Here is a 19,843-nt window from a genome sequence, read left to right as displayed (position 1 = left end):
TACCTTTGAATCTTCAAAGAGCGCGGAGCTAGAACATGTCAAGATATCGATCAGGTGACCCAGTGCCTGGGGAGTCGGCCTCTGCCCCAATGAGCCGCCCATTACCGTGCCCCAATTAAGACCTCACAGCTTATTTAGGGTTGCCAATTTTATTTAATTTCCACTCCAGCTCCCCTGCCTCTGCGGCGGCGCCGACCGTCGTCAAAACATTTGCACGTAAATTGTCAAGGAAAAAAAGTAAAATAAATATTGACATTGCGTTGTAATAACGCAGCATTAACAGCAACAGCAGCACGAGGAAAACCCAAAATGGCGGCTAACGACGGAAATGAAAAAGCAATTCCCCAGAAGAAACGGGAGCGAAACAGGAGTGGAAACAGGACGAGAGCCAGGACCACTCAGCCAGGCCGAAAGCTTAATAATGTAAATTTCGCTCTAAGCTATTTCCAAAGACTAATGGTGCGTTTAGTGAGGGTCGAACAACCCCTGAAAAAATCAGAGCGGCAACGCAAGGCAATGGCAGCGGGAAAAAAGAACTTTCCCTCACACGTCGCAAGGTGGAGCGAAGGAAATCGGCATAAGGCTACCACAAGATTGCGTGTGACGCCATCACGCCTCCCACCGCCAAGATCCCAAAAATTATTAAGCGCTGGTGATTATGCAAAGAACAACAGCCCTTGGGCGAGAGGTATCACTTATCTGAGTGCAGTAGTGGGTAAAAAGTATAGCTATAGTATATTTAAATCAGCCATAAGTAGAGAGACACTAAACAATTTAGTGCTTAATGTTTAATAAATGGGGTTGTTCTAAATGAGTGTAATAACTATCTTAATACTATAAGACCCAGCTAACTGTTTATGTTGCTTTATCTCTCCATCTTAGATGGATACCCCGTTCGGCTTTCCTTTATCAAAATATAAAAACATCGGAGGTCGCAAGTCCTAAAAAACCTCATGAGCCCATGCTTTCATCTTTATGTCAACCCATCGATTTCGCTTCGCATCTTTATTTCGCATTTTCCGCTCCTCGGGAGTCCTCCCTCATCAGGATGCCACTTAAGACAACTTGCAACCCCAGTTGGCACCCCGGCCGCCAGTCTCGCGCTTCCTGGCTAAAATTGTTTGTTTGGGGATTTGCATGATTTTACACAGGCCTCCACTGCTTTCACCCTTCCTGGCGGCTCTATGAGAAGTTAACGCATATTTATTGTTGGGTTTTGTGCACCTTTCGCCGTTTCGTTCTTTTCGTCTTTTGGTTCTCAGATTCTGGCTTTCATGCTTCAATGAAAATGTTAATAAACGCCTGTCCTGTCGCCCCATTTTATCCGTATCCGACTGTCTGTTTGTTTGTGTCTTTATTTTCCGTTGCATTGAGGGCGTGGAAAAACCTTTGGCGCCTAAAATTAGACTTTCGTTCGAGAATGAAAGTGGGGAGCAGTGAAAGCCGAGGGGGTGGATATGTGTTTGCCGGGCCCGACAACTCAATCAGCTTGATTAACATTTCACTGTGCAGCCTTGGCATTTGCCTTGCATTAGCCAGCGACGTCTCAAGTGTTTGTTTTGGTCCCGCACCCCCGCCAATGCGATGGGAAGAGGGGCGATGAAGTGGCTTTCGAGAGAGCTGAGCCTGATTTCACTTTGGCCACAATGGATTTATTGTTTACTGAGTGCTGGGGAGGCCAAAAGCCCTGCTAAAAGGCTCTTTAGTCGTGGAGCGTAGGGGGAAGCGTTTGGCAAGGATTTCGTCCCGAGCTTAAATAATTTAAATGCCGAAAGAGACGGAAGTGTTGTACGTGACATGCGAAAGCGCCCTATTGCCAACCACCCCCGAAAGCGTCCCTCCAGAGAAATCAACTCGAAGTTAAGGAATTGGAGATTCATTCCACTGAGCAAGGTCAAGATCGCAGAAATTGCGATGACGCAGACCAGAGATGAAAACAAAACATTAAGAGTCGAAAACAACAAAACCATTCTGAACACTGTGAGAAAAGTAGAAATGCAGAAATTTGAAGTACTCACCTTTTGAGTTAATCGAAACACTTCTGCTGCCTGCGATCCGAGATAATTCTTATCCAGATTCGAAATGTCAGCAAAACTTTCACATAAACAAAAACAATAGCTTGATTTATTCGAATGATCATCTTTGATCCGACTTCGCTGCAAAATGAAACCTCTTCGGGCGGAAGACTTGGCGTGACTGGGGCCCCGAAATCGATCCTCGAACTTGGGGTCCAGTTGTGGGCCTCAAGCTCAGCGTTGTGTGGGACAGAGGACAGAGTCCGCAAATCGATTTGCCGTTGGACGAACTTCACAAGCAATTTACTTAATAATCAAGAAGAGCAGATTCCGAATATGCCCAGGAATATATGGTACATGGTACATGGAGTCGTCGTATTTAAATTTTATTTCAAACACCCAAACAAGGGGCTGGAACTCGCTTACATTTACCGTTAGCAACAGCAACAGCAACAGCAACAGCAGGAGCAACAGCCAAAAGCCCCAAAAGCCCCAAAAGCAAGAGCAAAATAATAAGAACACACGCGTTCCTTCGGAGACCCTCGGAAACTCCAGCCCCGCCATCGTGACTCCCTTCACGTGAGCTGAAATTTAAGTGAGTTTTTCTTTGGCGACGTTGCCGCCTTTTGGCTTTTAATGACGTCGACGACGACGACGACGACGCCGACGACTCTGGGGCATGCTTATGCACATTTCGAGGCACAAACACACCCGTGCACACGTGTATTTATACAGAAATTTAAATTTTAAAATAACAACCTTCTTCTTCCTTTCTTCCCCATCATCTTTGGCCCGGTCTCTGGCTTTCGGCTCCTTCGCCAGTTGCTTCATTACCTGTGCACCGGAGGGCTTCTCCGGGAAGAGTACGAAGCACACAGCAGGGCAGGGCAGAAGTCAACTGCCGAGTGGGTGGGTCCTGTCTGGTCTGGTTTTGGTCCTGGTTTTGGTCCTGGTCCTGGTAGCAAAATGTCATTTTGTCACGCAGCGGACGCAACTTCATCATTTGCCCCATCCCTTTGCACTGTGGCACAGTATCTATCCTGATCATTATGTTTATTAAATTGCCACACGCAGACGTACACAAGACGGAGAGATTTTCATTTTCAAGCGAAGCATAAAAAGTTTTACTTTCCACCGCCGCATTCCAAGGCGGCATAACTGAGTTCCCTAGCTCTCCAAAGTTCTGCGTGTTCTACAAATGATTCCTGCCCCTGTTCCCCAGTCCAATTTGCATATTTTCGTGAGTGTGCATGGCCGCAGGTGTACCACACACACACACACACACACACACACTCTGCCGAAGAAATGCATACAGGGAGGCTTGTTAAGGCCGGTCGACAAGTCAATTAGTCTGGAAATGCCCTGCAGGCGAGCGACTTTCCCCCGCTCCGCCCACAATATCATTTACTGTAAAATAAAATAAGCTAAAATTCCTAGTAGAACGGAACCTTCAGTAGCGCGTTTTCCTAAGCGTTTCTCGAGAAGTGTTTTGAATCGGTTTCGGCTCCAACTGCCCCAGATTGTCCTACTTTGATCCCCCTGCCCGCCCAAATTATTTATAAATACCATTTCCAAAACGATGACATTTCCCTCCACCCCAGTGATTCATAAGCCACTTCAATTCGTTTGTATTGTTTCACAAGTAATTAAAATTTGTCCCAAATAACATCTCGTGGGAGCCAAGTCCTCCCACCTGCCTAGCGTATCGCTTTCCCTGACTGTCCGTCCCCTCGCTCTGCGAGTCAATAAAGTTTTAACAGTCAAAATAAATAAATCTATTTTATTTTTATTTCCATCTTCATCCTCCTCGCCCAACTTGAAACCATGGCCCCAAGGGGGATGGGCGTAAGACACCTCTAGAGCTCGTCATAATTTGCATGTGTCTCGTATTTTATAACTCAAAGGCAAACACCTCCAGCTCTCGGTTTGCTCAACAGAAGGAAAGCAGAAGAAAGCAAATAAAATTCGAGCAAAATTTGACAATATCTTTCGCCGTTGCCCTCCCTTTCGCTTTGCCCCATTTTATGTTACGTATTTATGTGGCGCTGATTTTCACACAGATCCCCTCCCTCTCAGTTTTCTATGTTAATTTTTATTTATCTTATTTATGTATTGCCTCCGCCACATATGTACAGATCTAACAAGAGCGGCAAACAAACCTGGCAGGCAGGGGAGGAGCTAAGAATACATTTTCCGAGCCGATTTTCGCGTTTTTTCTGCCTTGTTCCGCGTCGTTTTGTTTTGTCATCGCATTTTATGTTGACATTTCCATTTCGGGCCTTGTGTTTTGACAATGAAAACACTTGTTTATGGCGCAAAAGGGATAACGGAGCCGTCGGAGGGATGGTACTGCCAATCCTTGCAAAACAAGCCCATCTAAAATATTCATTTCCACTTTAATCTTTCCTTACCCATTCCCACAGTCATCTTAAAATTTAAGGCAATATCAATTGCTCTTACTGCGGTCAGTTCTTAGTTTCCAAAAATATTCAGCAATATTACAGATGCTTGCAACCAGTTTTCATCTTTAAGATGTGCAATTGCTATCCATTTTCTCACGCGGCTTTTCGGGTTAACCGCATGGCAGCCACGAAACTGAAACCCAATCAGCCACCATGCACTCTATATACTCCACATGCACATTATATCGGAGCGAACCGCAAATTTCAATTAGCATTAGAGAACAGCGCGGTCAGCGCGGGGAGTGGGACGTTGGCGCGATTTTTTGACATATTAATTGATGTGTCAATATTTGCATAAATCAATAGACTGACGAAACTGAGCTGCATGACCACACACATCGCTGACCGGCCCCCAAAGTATTTCCTGCCCTTTGTTCCGTGTCATTGTCGTTTTGAACAGCGTTTTGCGCTTTCGATCAATTAACACTCGGAGAACTGTGGCACACTGAGCTTCCACTCAGAAGCCAAACCAGACGCTAATTATACACCTCACACATGGAGGGGGGGCACATCAAACGGACCAAATTAAATGTTTCGCTTCGTTCGTATAATTAAATGGAAGTTGTTGAACAAATTTGTACTGCCGTAGCTATAAATTTATCAGGCTGGCCGAATTCGAGACAAAGTTGCATGTCAGTCCTAATTGTTGGCCCAGGTCGGCTCCTGCTGGAATCGTTCAGGTGTCAGTCCACCCACGCATCCCATTCCACCTCCCCCCCAGATGCCCCATGAAGGTTAACAGTTGGTACAGGGTACGGGGCACGTGTCGGGGACAATGATTTATGAAAGTGGTCAGCGAAGTCGCGTGGCAAAGCGAATATTTATATTTACACAATGGAAATAATAATTATACATTTGGCGAGGGGCTTGAGGAACGAAGTTACAATTGAGTCTATTTTCCTGGCATTCTATTTGCTGTGCTCTGCTTGGCTTTTCCACTCATGTGGCAAACGGCATAGAATCGAAATCGCTGAATATTCCGTAAAAAATCGCATTTGGGCACAGCTTGTGGGCCATTTGGGCACGTGTCCTGCCCCAACTTGATGATGCTGAAGATTGTCGCAGGACCCGCTCGTCTCCTGCCAACTTCCCCGGCATTATTCAGCATTCGCCGGCATTCCCGGCTCTTTTCCCACTTTTCACACGTAATAAACGAAGCCGTAAAGCGCTGTTGGACGATGACTTTGGCCCAAGGCCCAAGGCCCAAGGCCCAATGCCCAAGCATAAAAGTTTTCCTCGATTTTCGTGCCTCCCGCCATCATCTGCACCTCGCTTGGTGGCCAGTACGCACGATTTGTAGTCGTTCGTGCTGCGCCAAAGTTTCCTTCTTTTATTTCGCCTTTTTTTTTTTTTTATTTGGCTCTTTCTATTTTTCGTTCGCCATGAAATATAAATAACATTTTCAGCGTTGAAAAATTTATGAAACACGCCGCCGCAGCTGCCCCCAGCCCTTCTGTCCGGCTGCCCTGCTGCCATCCCATCGATTTTCAGGGCCAAAACTAAAACTTCATCTTGGGGCATTTTCACACTTTATTAAAGTCCCTCTTTGGCCGGCTAAATAAAAGTCGAAAGTTAGTTTGGCAGTTTGTATAGTTTGTATAGTTTATATATAGAAGGTTCAGGTTTAAGTTGCTACCCCCCTTCAGTCCTATGCTAATGGATACAGATACGAATACGCATACGAATACGAATACGAAAAGTCCGCCCTGCGAGCCCACAACTCCCGATTAGATCTGGAATTAGGTTTATCTTATGATGATGATCTACGCGATTGTCATTAAAAGTTCACCCAAGGACGTTCTGCTCCGTAAACTCCAATCCGAAAGTTCTGCTCGGCACATTCTATACTTCTATTCCCCTGCCCCCACACTTTTTCTGCTAAGAAATGCAATTGTTTTGCTTGCTGCGTTTCCTTCTGTTTTCGGTCTTTTGTTGTTTCTATTTTTTTTTTTTTTTTTCTACTTTGTTGCCAGCAAAATGAAATTGGGGAATTTACTTTAATTTGTTTTTCGTGCCGCCGCAGCAGTTGCGCCCCCGACCTGCTTCCCTCCCCAGCTCGCTTTTTAAAATCAATTTCATCTACTTTTGGTCTTTCTCCCCTCTTGCGTTTTTTTTTTTTGTTTTTTGTTTTGTAGTTTCGGGCAAATTCAATTTGGCATAGAACTTCATTGCTGACATCGTTTGGGGGTGGCTGGGTGGCAGTGGCTTTTGTAAGTTCGCATGTTTCAATTGCAATTTTATTTTAGTTCTCTCAGTTTCTTTTTTTTTCCACTCAACCACAAATTGTTGCATTTGTTTGTTTGTCAGACGAAAATTCTATTAAATTTCTCATCGGTTTGCATATGTGGACAGGGCAAAAGGGATATGCGGATATCGCGCTCGTCCTCTGTTCACCCGTCTTTGCCCGAGAGCAGACATCGCATTTAGGTGCGAAAACATGGCCAAGTCCTATCCCGCACAGTCGATTGCCGCCTGCCGCTTGCCGCCTTCCGCCCAACGGAAGTGGCCTCCAACGGTGTCTATCGCCCCTCGCCAACGCACCTGTTGGTGCGTGCTTTGTTAGCACAAGCAAGAGCAACAAAAAATGGCTCTCCAGGTGGCATCCAGGTGAACATGGGGTGGAGAGCCTTGTTCCCGCCTGTCTCTCCACACGCCCAAGTGTTTGGAATTTCATTAATATTTTATTACTTTTTTTGCCGTTCTCTTCCTGGGAAGCTGGTGCGTTTTGTTCTTGAATTTATTAAAAGCCAGGCGGATGGCAGAAAAAGTTGTCCGTTCGGGGTGTCTTAAAGTGCACAAAATGCCCTCAGATTCAGTCACGAAAAGTCCCCCACACACACACACACACACACACACACACACACACACACACACACACACACACACACTCATGGGGTTTGGCCAACTGGCAGGGCCAAAGTTATTATGTCCCCCACATATTGATGGCCGAACCGAAAATGAAATGAAAACAATCAAATGACAACTGTCGGGCGCGCGCGGAAAGAATTGTCTCCCGGCTGGAAAAGTTTATCCCAAGCTACGGAAATTTTCAGCGGAGCCAAGTGCATGAAAATAGTTGGCGAAAACTTTTCCCAACAGTCGCCGAGCGAAGAAAGCGAAGGAAGCAAAGGAAGCGACGAAAGAGTTAGAGTAAATCATTGTGGGGAAAAGGCAGCTGGCGGGAAAAGCAGGAGAAGTTTTGCTGGCTTAGAGGCTGCGGAATCTTTTTGTGTGTCCGCCCACTTGGTTCTCGTTCTTGTTTCTGTTGCACCTGACAAAGCGGCCATTGTCTGATTTCGAGCCTGACTCCGATTCCCAGCCCGATTCGTAGGCACAGCCTTGGCACACATCAAATGGATTGTGTGCCGTGCAAAGAGGCCTCGGCACAATGGAGATTTTCACTTTTCACTTTGCCCATCTACATCTGCAATTAAATGGGTGGAAAGGGAGGCATAGGCATAGGCATAGCTCTCGACATAGGACCATTTCACTTTTAGATGAGGCGAAGCAATGAAAATCCCTGGTACCTTTCATCATCCCTGTAGAAGACACGTTATCCAGGGCACTTACCGCAAAAATGTGTTAAATCTCTTTAAATCATCAGTTACTCACCTGCAAGAGAAGAAAAAGAAAGAGAAATTTATTAGCAAACATTTTCAATAGCCGGGCAGGCCGCCACTTCAGCTGCTCCCTGGCAAATCACGAACAAATTGCCTAGAGCCGCTCACAAAATGAGAAATTCCAAAACGCAACCCCCACCCCGGCACCCGCCACACTGAATAATCCCGAGCATTATTTCCTACGAAATTAAAAAATTTACGCTTACACAATTAATCTTGGCAGCCAAGCGAAGATGATGGGACGGGGAAATCTCCATCAGGGTCAGCGGAGCCACAAAGAAATTCAGAGGAAAATGCACAAGATGCTCGCACAGAACACAAGCGGGGAGAATGAGAGAAAGGAGAAAGGAGAATGTGGCACGTAGCGAACGCTAATCAAATAAAAACATTCACAACATTTACACATTGATAGCAACGCCAGCGAGGGAAAGAGACAGAGTGCCGCTGCCTGAAACCTGTTTCGGCTGTTGGGCAACTATTATTCTTTTACGACACCCGCATATGCTGGTGTCCTTTTTGACGGGACCGAAGTCCTTTCATTAGGCTCGCCACGAGGGTGGGCGCAGGTCATACGATATGTACAGAAATGCCTTAAAAAAAGAGCAGGACCGGTACCGGTACCAGGCTGTCCTGTAACCTGACGCGCTGTCCTGCCGCTCCCGGCTGCTTCGACTGCTCTAACTGCTACGGCCATTGTAAGACGATATCCTGAAAATGTGCTAAAATGTGCGGTCGTCGGCCGCTTCATTGTGCCTTCAAATGTACGAGTATCAGGAGCTGGTGCGTACGCGTATCTGCGTATCTGCGTCTCTATGCAGGCGCCTAATGCACGACTGGAAAAGATACTTTGCCTTGCCTTGTCTTGTCTTGGCTTGGCTTGGCTTGGCTTTTATTTCGGTTGCGTAAAAATTGTCAACGCAACTATCATAAAATTTCCATTAGCGTGGAGTAGCTAAGAGATACTTTGCGCGGGACGCTTATGCTGCCACGAATACTCATTTCCCATCGAATAAACAGGGAAAACGACGGGCACGTAGACGGCAGACGGACAGACGGGGGAACCTCTTCTCAATTACGCTTAGTCTGTAGTCTTATCTAGGCACTGGATCTGCTCCGTTTGATGATCCAATGCCTGCCATCCGCTTTCCTTGCCCGCCCCTGGCCTTCCCACGAAAATTATTTTCGCATCGAAACTACTTCAAGTGGCGACGGATCCTGAAGGAGGAACAGAGAAGGAGGCTCTGGGATATCCTGCTCGGATCCGGCCCTCTCGCTCTGCCGCACTGGTACAGCTGCGACATTTTCCCTACTTTGTATCTTTCATCTCTCTATCGCTGTATCTCTCCTATTTCGCTGCCTATTTGTTTGGTCTCCAATGTATCGTAAATTTTATTTTATTGTTTTCCTTCCTTTGTTGGGTTTTCCTCATTCGCTAGCGCAGCGGCATAAAATGAAAATCATTTTCCGAGATTTACTTCGCTCTCCTCTTGCGTTGTTGTTTTCCTTTCGGTTTTCCCCACTCCATTCCGTGTGATAAGGCCAGCGTTGTTTTGCTATTTTTTATCGCCTTCGCTCCTAATGATGAAATGTCCCGGAGTCTTTGCCTGTCCTGCCAAAATTTTATTAGTGTTTTGCCTTTTTAGGGCACCGACAGATGTCTCCACTCCCTGGGGCTGCTTATCTCTTATCCCTACTACCTAATTTTTGGGTGTTGGCCGCTTTAAGGTGCCAGATTTTGGGGCATTAAAAGTTCTGTGTTCTTTTCGTTTTTTTTTTTCGGTTATGGCACGACCAACTGTCCATTCAAGGCAGTGCATGTACGGCCGTAAACGGATTATATCGGTCAGAAGTTCCTATGCGGCTCGCCATTGAGCACTTCCGCCCCGCTGATAAATGAATCTTCAGCGACTTCCGACTGTACTGCTGTACTTTTGCCTGTTCTGAGTCGAGTCGAGATGAGTTGCTTTCATTCAAGTGGCACCATTATGGTCCGAGTATTTATAGAGTCTCAGATATTTTATTAGCGATAGCGACAGCTGCCGGCCGAGTGCCGGAATGTCGCGGAAATCATCTTGTATGGAAGGGGGGTGATGACTGAGATGGGATGGATGACAAGTGCATCTTGGTTATCGGTGGATCGGCTGAGACCTCCCAAAACCATTCCACTCCAGCGAGCCGTCTCAGACGCGAGTTCATCGCAAACCCCATAAAGGGCAGCCACAGAACTTGTCATTACGCTTAGTTTTTACAGCTTCTGGAAACCCAGAAGCATAATTTTTATGGCTCGCCCAGGGACCCTCGGGCAACCCTTTGTGCCACCCCCTGCATGCAGCGCTGACTGATGCAATTAAGAAGCAGAAACAGAACAGTGCTGAAAAAATATGTAAAGTGCTCGTAAAGATTGGGGGGCGGGGACCCTGAATTTGCATTCAGTTGTGAAACATTCTATAAAAAATAATAAATTTAATGTTCGACAATAAAAGCCAGCGAGAAGTACAAAAACCCAAACAGAATTCACATATTTTTTATGACTTTTGCGTGAATATTTCTTTGCTGCTAGTGGGTGGAGGGAAGGGACACAGGACGGGACGGAACAGGACGGGACAGGACTCTTTTTTTTTTCTCTCTACGTCAGCAATCGTGCAGCAATTACAGTAAACAACAATCATCAAGTCGGGCAGGGCGAGCCACCCGCGAGTGAGTGCCGAGACAATGTGGGATTTCAACATATTTATATGCCACAAAACATTCATAAAACAAAGCCAAACTGCAGCTCCCTACAAAGTTCGCAAAAGAAAACAGATCCAGTGGTGGCTAAGACACACATATCACAATGTCAATTCAATTTTTTTTTAAAGAAAAAGTATTCTACACATTTCGTCATAAAATAGTATACTTTTCAAAATATTTAAAATTCAATTATAATAGAAATTTTGTGAAATTAATATAGTAGAAGTATAATAGTCAAAAAATTCAAATCAAATTTTTAAAGCCGTAAGAAAAAACACTTCCTAGCAGGAAAGAATCTACAGCTTAAGATTCTTTAATTTTGAATTGTTATATAAACCTATACATACAAGTTAAGATATGCTGACAACCCTAGGCAGATTCAATCTGGCACTCTGACTCCGAGTACCAAAACGGGATGTTGAACAGATTCCGATGCCATTCGCAGGTTCCACAAACACTAACTCAGCATTAATTTCTTGGGGTTCAGATTCAGGCTCGGATCGAACTCTTCTCGCTCCCATAATCGGCTTTGGCAGGGGAGTAAAATCGAATTATAATATGAACGACTGACTGGGTTCGTTTCGCTTCATTCGGTGCGAGGCCAAATGAGGCATGTCGAGCCGGGAAAGGGGAAAATGCCTGCCTTGGTTGCCTGTTTTTCCCGACTAATCCCGAAATGACAAAACGCCAGCAGCTGATGCAGCTGGAATGGAGAACGGGCACGTAGTGCAAGTGAGACGGCCACTCAGGAAAGAGGGCTATAGAGATTTTTAGCCTGTTGAAGCTGGCTCGCAGCAGGTACTCCGCAGCGAGTCTTGTAGCCAGGTCAGGTCATCTGAACACCTAACAAACTCCCAGTCCTAACTGCCTGGCTCGCTTGCTCGCTTGCTCATTTGCGGTTGTCTACGCGTTGCGGCATCATTATCGCCTATAACCCTGGGCTCCGCTCCTTTTCCCTCTGAAGTGTGTGGGCTTAAAGGTCTTTTGTGCGTCCTTTCTTTTGTGTATGTTTTTCTTTTCGCAAAAACATAAAGAACACGGTCGAGCAGAGAAGGCGTTGTTGGCCTCCTGCTGTTAACGTGTAATTTTCCCAGCATTCCGCTGCCATCCATAGCCATGGTTATGGCTAGGGTTCGCCCCCCCTCCGCCCGCCAGCCCACAGCTCTTTCTGCCCTCGACATTTTGAATTTCCCGTCGCTGTCAATTTTTCTATTCTACCTTTTTCCACTCCTTTTTCAGTTTGCTTTTTCGCTTTTTTTTTTTTGCCAGCTACAAATCGCTTTGATTTACATAATTCTGCGCACATTTCGACGCATAGTTTCCCCCGTTGTTGCTGTTTGGGTGTTTGCATATTTTTTGACAGCTGTCAGGAAGTAATAAGTTGGAATTTCGTTCGGTGCCGGCGCCTAGTCTGCATCTCCTGACATTGACAGTTGTGAACGAGAGCGCAGAAAAATCCTGGCCGACACTTTACAAATGTGGCAGCCAGAAGTCCCAGCCCACCAACAATGGCAACAAAAGCAGCCAACACAACGAACCAAAATCAAATTCGAAAATTTCACATTTCCGAATCGATTGGCCCCAAACAGGTGCCCCCAAATATGACAGCTGGGCTTTGTGGTGTCGTTAAGGGCCTAACGCCGGCCGAGGTCCTTTCTCAGGTTGATTTTGGGGATTAGCCGATAAGCGGCTTAGCTGCCAGCGAGGATTAGTGAGCGGAAGCCGCTTTCAGGCCAAAAATGGTATCGCAGATACCATACTGATGGGATGCTTAGGTTGGCTAATGTCAACAGGGGATCTCGAGTGCCATAGTTGAGATCTATGCAAATAAAAATAGATTTAGGGGTAGATTTTTTCCAAAGAGATCGTATTAAAGTACAAAAGCACATACATATGTATGTATGTATTTTATCATAAAGAATAGAATGCTTCTAAATAAATAGTTTGCAAAACAATAATTGGTATTTCATTCGTTTTAACTTTTTTTTTAATATGTACATACAAACAAATCGACCTTTCGTAACTACGATATAAATATTTAGTTTACCTGTAACTATACTTTCTATGGTCATCAAAACTAGTTCGACTTATTGGAACACGTTTACATTTATGATTAAGTATAATTTCCCTTCTTTTCAATTATTTTAAGTATACCTAGAGAAATTTAAATTGGTTAATTTGCGATAGATGCGTATTAAAGGCAATGCGTGCTCAAGACTATTTCTCCATCAATTTTCAATCGAATTCCGAATTCAAATGCTGTCCAAGGTTCCTGCTGACTCACCGAAGCTCCCCCAACAGTCTGTGACGCACAGGAAGCCCCGGCAAAAGGCACTCACTCAAAAATACTTACATATAATATTGCCCCCCTACCAAAACCGAAAATAGCCAGCGCCGCGATCTTCGTGGAAAACAAGTGGGAGCTGGGCGCAAGCACAAAATTATTGAAACATGCCCATGCCAAGATGCGAGATCCGACAAGTCCGATCGAATCGAATCACTTGGGGAAACGACCGCACCCGTGTAATTACACCACGCCAGCCAAACAAATCGGAATTGTTTTGGTTATGGGGCCACAACCACAGCCAAAGCCACAGTACTCCACCACAGCAGTGTTGGCAAGTGTTAAGCTGTTCGAAACAATTGTACGAAAGGAGATTTTCATTTTGCAAAATTGTAGCCAAGACCAAAAATAAACAAAGTGGCCTCATTAGGGCGGGCCATAAACTAATCGGGCGCGGCATAAACAAATAATATTCCATTCCGTTCCGTTCTGTTCTGTTCTGTTCGCTATCGCGCTGCTGGAAAACTCAGTGTGAGAAAATCGAAATGGCTTTGCACTCTGATTCCCGACACCGATCCAATCCCAATCCCAATCTGAGTCCGATTTTGATTCCGATTCAGAGGTTGACCTTGCTGAGCTTCCATTTTCGAAATTAGTTGCGTGTTTCTCGGCTTTTTTCGCTTTCAGCTTTGGCATTGTTGAGGGGAATTGTGATTGGCTTTGGAGGCCATCTGGAGTTGGTTTTGGACTTGCCGTTTGCGGTTTGCGTTTAATAATGCAGAGTGGCCAAGAGCGGGGCGGTTTTTTCGACCTAATTTGGCTAATTGGCGGCTGACAAATCAAGCATTGAGACATTGAAATGTCGGCCTGCCCGCTCCAAACAGATTTTCACACATCAACACAGCGTCAAAGTGGGGGAAGAAAGAATTTCCCGCTGCTTTTCCACGCGTACACTTTTCGCTCTTTCCTGTTTTGGCTTTTTGGCAATTTTATGACAGGCAGTGGGTTGCGGGAGCGGGAGTGGGAAAAGCTGGTGCCTGGTGAAGTGTTGAAAATTTACGACCTTCGCCCGCCCCAATCGCACCCCCTCTTGGCCCACTTCATTCAATTTCATTTCTTGCGCCAAAACAGAAAAAAGAATTTCTCGCAAGTCTTCGGGTCTCAGGAATTTATTGTTTGCCAGTTACGAAATTTATTTGTTGCTGTAAATTTACAATTTTTTCGCTTTGCTGCCAGGTAGCGGGTAGCGCACACCCACACGTTCTCCTCCTGGTTCGATTTCCATTTGATTTTTATTTCGTTTCAAAGCTTCAATTGTTTGGCAATTGTTTTTATAACACCACAAAAACGCTGAAAGCCAGCAGAAGACCAAGGCGAAGGCGGGAATGTGGGATGACTACGACGAGGATGAAGTTGAGGATGAGGATGAGGAAAAGGAAAAGGCGGAGCAGGGGAAGCTCAAAGAGGAAATGCCAGAAATAAAGTTATGTAAATTCCGTTTTATGTGTAAGTTCAAATGCCAAGAAGCAAAGTCGGAAATAATAAAACTCCAGCATGTCGAAGCATGTGTGTATGTACATATTTATGTATTTGTGGTTAGTGTGCTCATGGTCGAAGAAAGGAATTGGTTAAATATTGGATAGGTCTGGAAGAGCCCCGAAGGTGCTGATAGGTTTGGCTAAAATAGCATAGATAGCGATTGCTATTTTAATTGCAGCAAGAACAAAAGACACAAAAGAACATCCCCTACAAAAGGCAATTACCGAGTTTGTTAAGATTCTTCATTTCTTTAACAACTATTCGGAATCGGAATCCTACCATTTTATATTTTTTAACAAGCATTTTTTGATCAATTTAATATTTACAAATGAGAAAAAATGTATTCCATTTATTATAACTTAATAAATTATCTAAGATGATAAGATGATTTTTGTTTAAGTAAATGAGACATTTTTGGGAATTGCTCATTGAAATGTTATTTTCATATCCAACTTCATAAGGTACTTTTCAATATAAACAAACCAGAAAAAATGAGAATGAAATGTTATTTTCATATCCAACTTCATAAGTTACTTTTCTATTTAAACAAACCAGAACAAATGAGTAATTTTAAGGAACACAGAAATATATATTTTGAAGTGTACCAAAAAAGTGTTTGCTGTTTTGAGGACCTTGTTTTCCATCAGTGTACAATCGGCCACTGAAACCGAACTCCTCTCAGAGGTCTCGAGTATTTCCCAGCCGCAGGCATTTTGCGGGGATGGGGACACCGTCTGGGATTCCCCTAATTCCTGACTGACTGACAGAGAGTATCCTTTTCAAATGCGCTTTGTGCGCGGGCTATTGTTGCGCTCGTTTTATTAATCAGACAAATCGTGAAAAAACGCGCTCAGTCGGAAAAAGGGAAATTATGAAATAGAAACAAGAGCGGGCTCAATGTCAGGCGAGGTCCACTCCCAGCGCTGGGATGCCGCCTTAATTTGTTTAATTTATGCAAAATGTTTGTCCGCATTCGCCGATAAGCGGAGTAATTTGTTCAAACTTGTCGCAACTGGCCGGCAACTTCCCTTTGCCTCAATGATTTTCGAAGCAATAATTACTGGGACTAGCAGATAACATGGAAATTCACACAGAAATTTTAATTACTAATTTACTAATTTACTTTTTTGTGCTTCTTGAATTTGGCAAACACTTAAGTTTTTTTTTTGCTATATAACCAAAATCAAATAATGATTGTCATTGTTCTTAAGTTTTGATGATTAAAGTAAACAAACATTCTCTTTTAAAAAAAAAACCCTATTACTTTTTTTTTTTTCTTTTAACACGACTTAAGTTTTTGAGTTTCATTCGGTTTTAGTAGCACAATTAAATTTAAATCAACAAATGCTTTATTATAAAGGCTTTTTGTTTAAACTAAACACATAAATATGAATATCGAATTGGATTTCTTTGTTCATGAATTTATAAAAGGCATAGTCCTTCCACTTCACTTATAGTAAATTAAACAACCAAGCATTACAATTTTTCTTGCTAATAATAATAATAAAAGCATTATAGCCTTATCTCTGAATTTGTAACTATGGAATCCTTTAACTTTATGTTCAAACCAAACACATAAATACGAATATCGAATTGGATTCCATTGTGTATGAATTTATAAAAAGAAATTGGCTTACACTTCACTCACAGTAAATTAAACAGCCTTGTTTTAAACACTTCTTTAGCAATACGACTTTTATTGTGATTATTAACAGCATTACAACCTTCTCTCTTAATTTGTAACTATGCAATCTTTTAACTTTAAACCAAACACATAATATGAATAACGGAACTCGATTTCTTTGTTCTTGAATTTATAAAAAAAGACTAGGCTTACACTTCACTTACTATACATATAGTAAATTAAACAGCCACGTTTTAAAGATTTCTCAAGCAATACAATTTTTCTTGTGATTATTAACAGCATTACAACAATCCCTTTGAATTTGTAAGAAAGAAAAGAATTTCATGAATTTATAAAAATGACTAGGCTTTCACTTCACTTACTATACATATAGTAAATTAAACAGCCACGTTTTAAACAATTCTCTAGCAATATGACTTTTATTGTGATTATTAACAGCATTAGAACAATCCCTTTGAATTTGTAACTATGGAATCCTAAGCATGAAAACTAGCGAAATGTTCCACGAATTGAAAATCGGTGCAATAACCAATGGTTCGTACATATATCTTTGGGCATAATACCGGATATTACGGATCGGAGGCAACCTTCCGCCGAACTCAACTCACCTTGTCTGCCGTGCGTCCTCTGCGCCGTGTTGTTGGCCGTGTCCGGCGGACGGTGGGCCAGGTGCTGGTACTCGTAGTCGTAGTGCGACTGCTGGGCGGCCTGCTGGTTCTGTTGGTTCTGGTGCTGCAGCGTCTGGCTGCCGTGGGCGGTCGCGCCGATGTCCGCCACCGGCCGCCCGTGACCGCTCATGGGCAGCGTGCGTCCCTGGGCGTGCGGATGGGCGACGGCGAGGGCTTGGGCGTGGGCGTGGGCGTGGGGCGGGGCAGGACCGCCGCCCGCGTCGCGGCAGTCGAGCGTGGACTCATACTCGTAGGGATTCATGGCGGTCGCCTCCAGCGGACATTCGTCGTCGTCCGTGTCCGTGCCGCCGTCGTAGATGTTGTCCGTGTGGCGGTACGCGTGGTGGGCGTGCTGCTTTGAGAACTTAATCTTGGCGGCTTTGGGGGCTTTTGGCCAGACAGCCGGACAGCCGGACAGAAGAAGAGGAGGAGAGGAGGACTCCGCGGGGGGAGTGGGAAGAGCAAAGCAGATTAAAGAAGCGTTGGCTTTTGCGGTCACTCCCGATTATTCATGCACTCGACACTGGCGCACTGCACTCGAAAACATTTTTTACTGGGCCATTTCCATTTCGATTTCCATTGCCAGGCGGTTGGTTAATAATAGCGGTCCCAACAAAATCACAACTTCGACTCAATCACAGTCGGCCGAGGCCGTAATATTATTTCTTGGGGCCTTCTCTTCCTTCAGGCAATCGTACACTCAAAAACACGGGGGACACACACGATGGATGGTACAGAGACGCGACGAGTTTGACGGGGGGATTTTTGTTTGTTTTGGTTGCGCGGCGAGGCGATCGTTTGGAACTTAGTTAGAATTCGACAGATCGAAGCATCATCTCTTGAGGTTTTTCACGGTTTCCCGATTTTCAATATTTGCAATTATTTCAATATTTTCAACTGGCAGCAGCGCGCTTTCCTCGCTACTTTTCGTATATCCACATTTTCCGATTGTGGAGGCGAACGCTCGAGCGGCGACGTCGAGTTTGAACCGAGAACCGTTACAGCCGTGCGAGGCGAGTTTCAAAAGACGAATGAGCGCAAAACGGACCGACAAAGCGAATCTGTGGGGAGAATGGTGGAACACAAGGCTGAGCGGAATACAATGCGGAGCGGAGAGAGCGAGAGAGCGAGAGCGCAGCCTAGAAACGCTCTTCGCTCTCCCTCTCTCCGCCACTCGTCCAACTCAACGAAGACCGACGATGGAGATGTTAGCCGAAAGCCAACATCCATGCACAAATGTTAGCGAGTGCTGTAAAGTAATCCCCTGCAAGCATTTTCACGGCAAACAGTACTTTGTGACCGTGTTGAAATTGTGGTTTTTGAAGTGAGCTAAGTAATAAAATCCAAATAAAGTATTTTATCAAGTGGCATGTATCATTTGCAATAAAGATTTGTTTTCTGTTCTTGAAAATCAAAAATAATTTTCAAAACATTATACTTAGTTAATTACTTTTGGATTTCAGTTTTTTGTTGATAACTCCAAAGTTTTTTATATTCTGGTTCAGTATTTAGAAGTGACTTAAACGTGACTTTCCATGGGATAAATACTCATTTCGTTCGTCTAAGATATGCATAAATGTTAAAATTTAGGCAGTCATCTATGCTCTTTCTGCGCTGCTCTGTCGTCTTTCGTTCAGTTGGCAGAGCAGAGAGCGGGCACAGCGCAAGTGTCGTGGGCGGAGAGCGCGCGCTGCTTGCTCATCTTCTGCGCAAGTCAATACGTCGGCAGCGCTGCCGACTGCAGCATCGCTTCAGAGAGCAGTAGAGAGCAGGCAAGAGAGCATAGCAGCGAGAGAGAACTGGTCGAATCTTTGTTTTGAAGGTTAAAAAGTGCGTTTAATTTTTGGCCAACAACTGCTTGACTGAGGGGAAAAATGCAGGGGAGCGGATTCCCTGCCACCGTGTTACGCGCTGCAAGACTGTTTCGTTCAGATTTATCTGCGGCTGCCTAACAGAGGTGTAATAACAGTACCGCCGGCGGCTTACATCGACACTGTTGGCGGAAAACAAAACTGTTACTCGACCTAATCGAAGCGCCTCTGTTAACAGCATTTTGAATAGTTTTCGATTTTCACCAGGATATGAAATAACAAATGCAGGCGATCGCCGAATCGCAGCCTGCCTCAAAAAAACATTGTAGAACATTTTTGACATATTTTATGTATTAATTTAGAGACTAAACTTCAGTGCAATGTCTAACCATATTTTATGACAAAATTTGTTTCTGTTCGTTTAATATGTAGTGATGCAAATTATCATAAGAAATTTATAACCATTTTGTAATCTTAATGTTTTCTACATCATATAACAAAATTGTAACATTTTCAGATTCACGAATGATTTGTTTAAAAACGGAAGCAGTCCAAATGGAATAAAAACATACCTATTTAACTCACAAACTGTGTAGTAGAACTTACGAATATTAAAAGCGGTTGAAACCAAGGTTGAAAATCGTTTTAACGCATAATCGGAATTACAATAATTAAATAAAATATTTTTATATATTTTTATTCGACACAATTATGTTAAGAGCTTGAAAAATTTGCTAGCTGCAAATTGTTCATGTGACGTTGTTTCAATATTTGCAATAAACTGTGGAGCAGTTGAAATAATTTAAACTCTTGCTTTACTTTTTTGAGTTTTTGTATTAACGAACACATGTATTAATTTCAAACCAAAGCATTTAATACACTTATTGTTTTAACTAACTAATATTAATAACCACCCATTCAAACTAATGCATGTAATTACATGTTTATATATTTATTTGAATCTATTTAACAGCTATAATATTGTTGTCTGATATCAAAAAGAAAATTAAAGTTTAGTTTTTATAAGTGTTTTGTGAAAATCAACTACAGACAGTACTAAAGTATATGC

The 19,843-nt window shown here is 43.8% G+C and overlaps 1 protein-coding gene across 1 annotated transcript in view; it reads right to left on the bottom strand.

The window, feature by feature from the left end:
- Positions 1-18,012, bottom strand: part of LOC128259720 (teneurin-m) — a 129,207-nt gene extending 111,195 nt beyond the window's left edge. Inside the window, 1 exon segment of the mRNA XM_052992270.1 lies at positions 16,904-18,012. Coding sequence (XP_052848230.1) covers positions 16,904-17,225 — 322 coding nt within the window. The 5' untranslated portion in view covers positions 17,226-18,012.
- Between the last annotated feature and the right edge of the window lie 1,831 nt (positions 18,013-19,843).

Source organism: Drosophila gunungcola (genome assembly GCF_025200985.1).
Source record: "Drosophila gunungcola strain Sukarami chromosome 3L unlocalized genomic scaffold, Dgunungcola_SK_2 000009F, whole genome shotgun sequence".
In the NCBI taxonomy this organism is placed as follows: Eukaryota; Metazoa; Arthropoda; class Insecta; order Diptera; family Drosophilidae; genus Drosophila; species Drosophila gunungcola.
The sequence above is the reverse complement of the archived record's forward strand: the minus strand, read 5'-3'. Positions and strand labels throughout refer to the sequence as shown.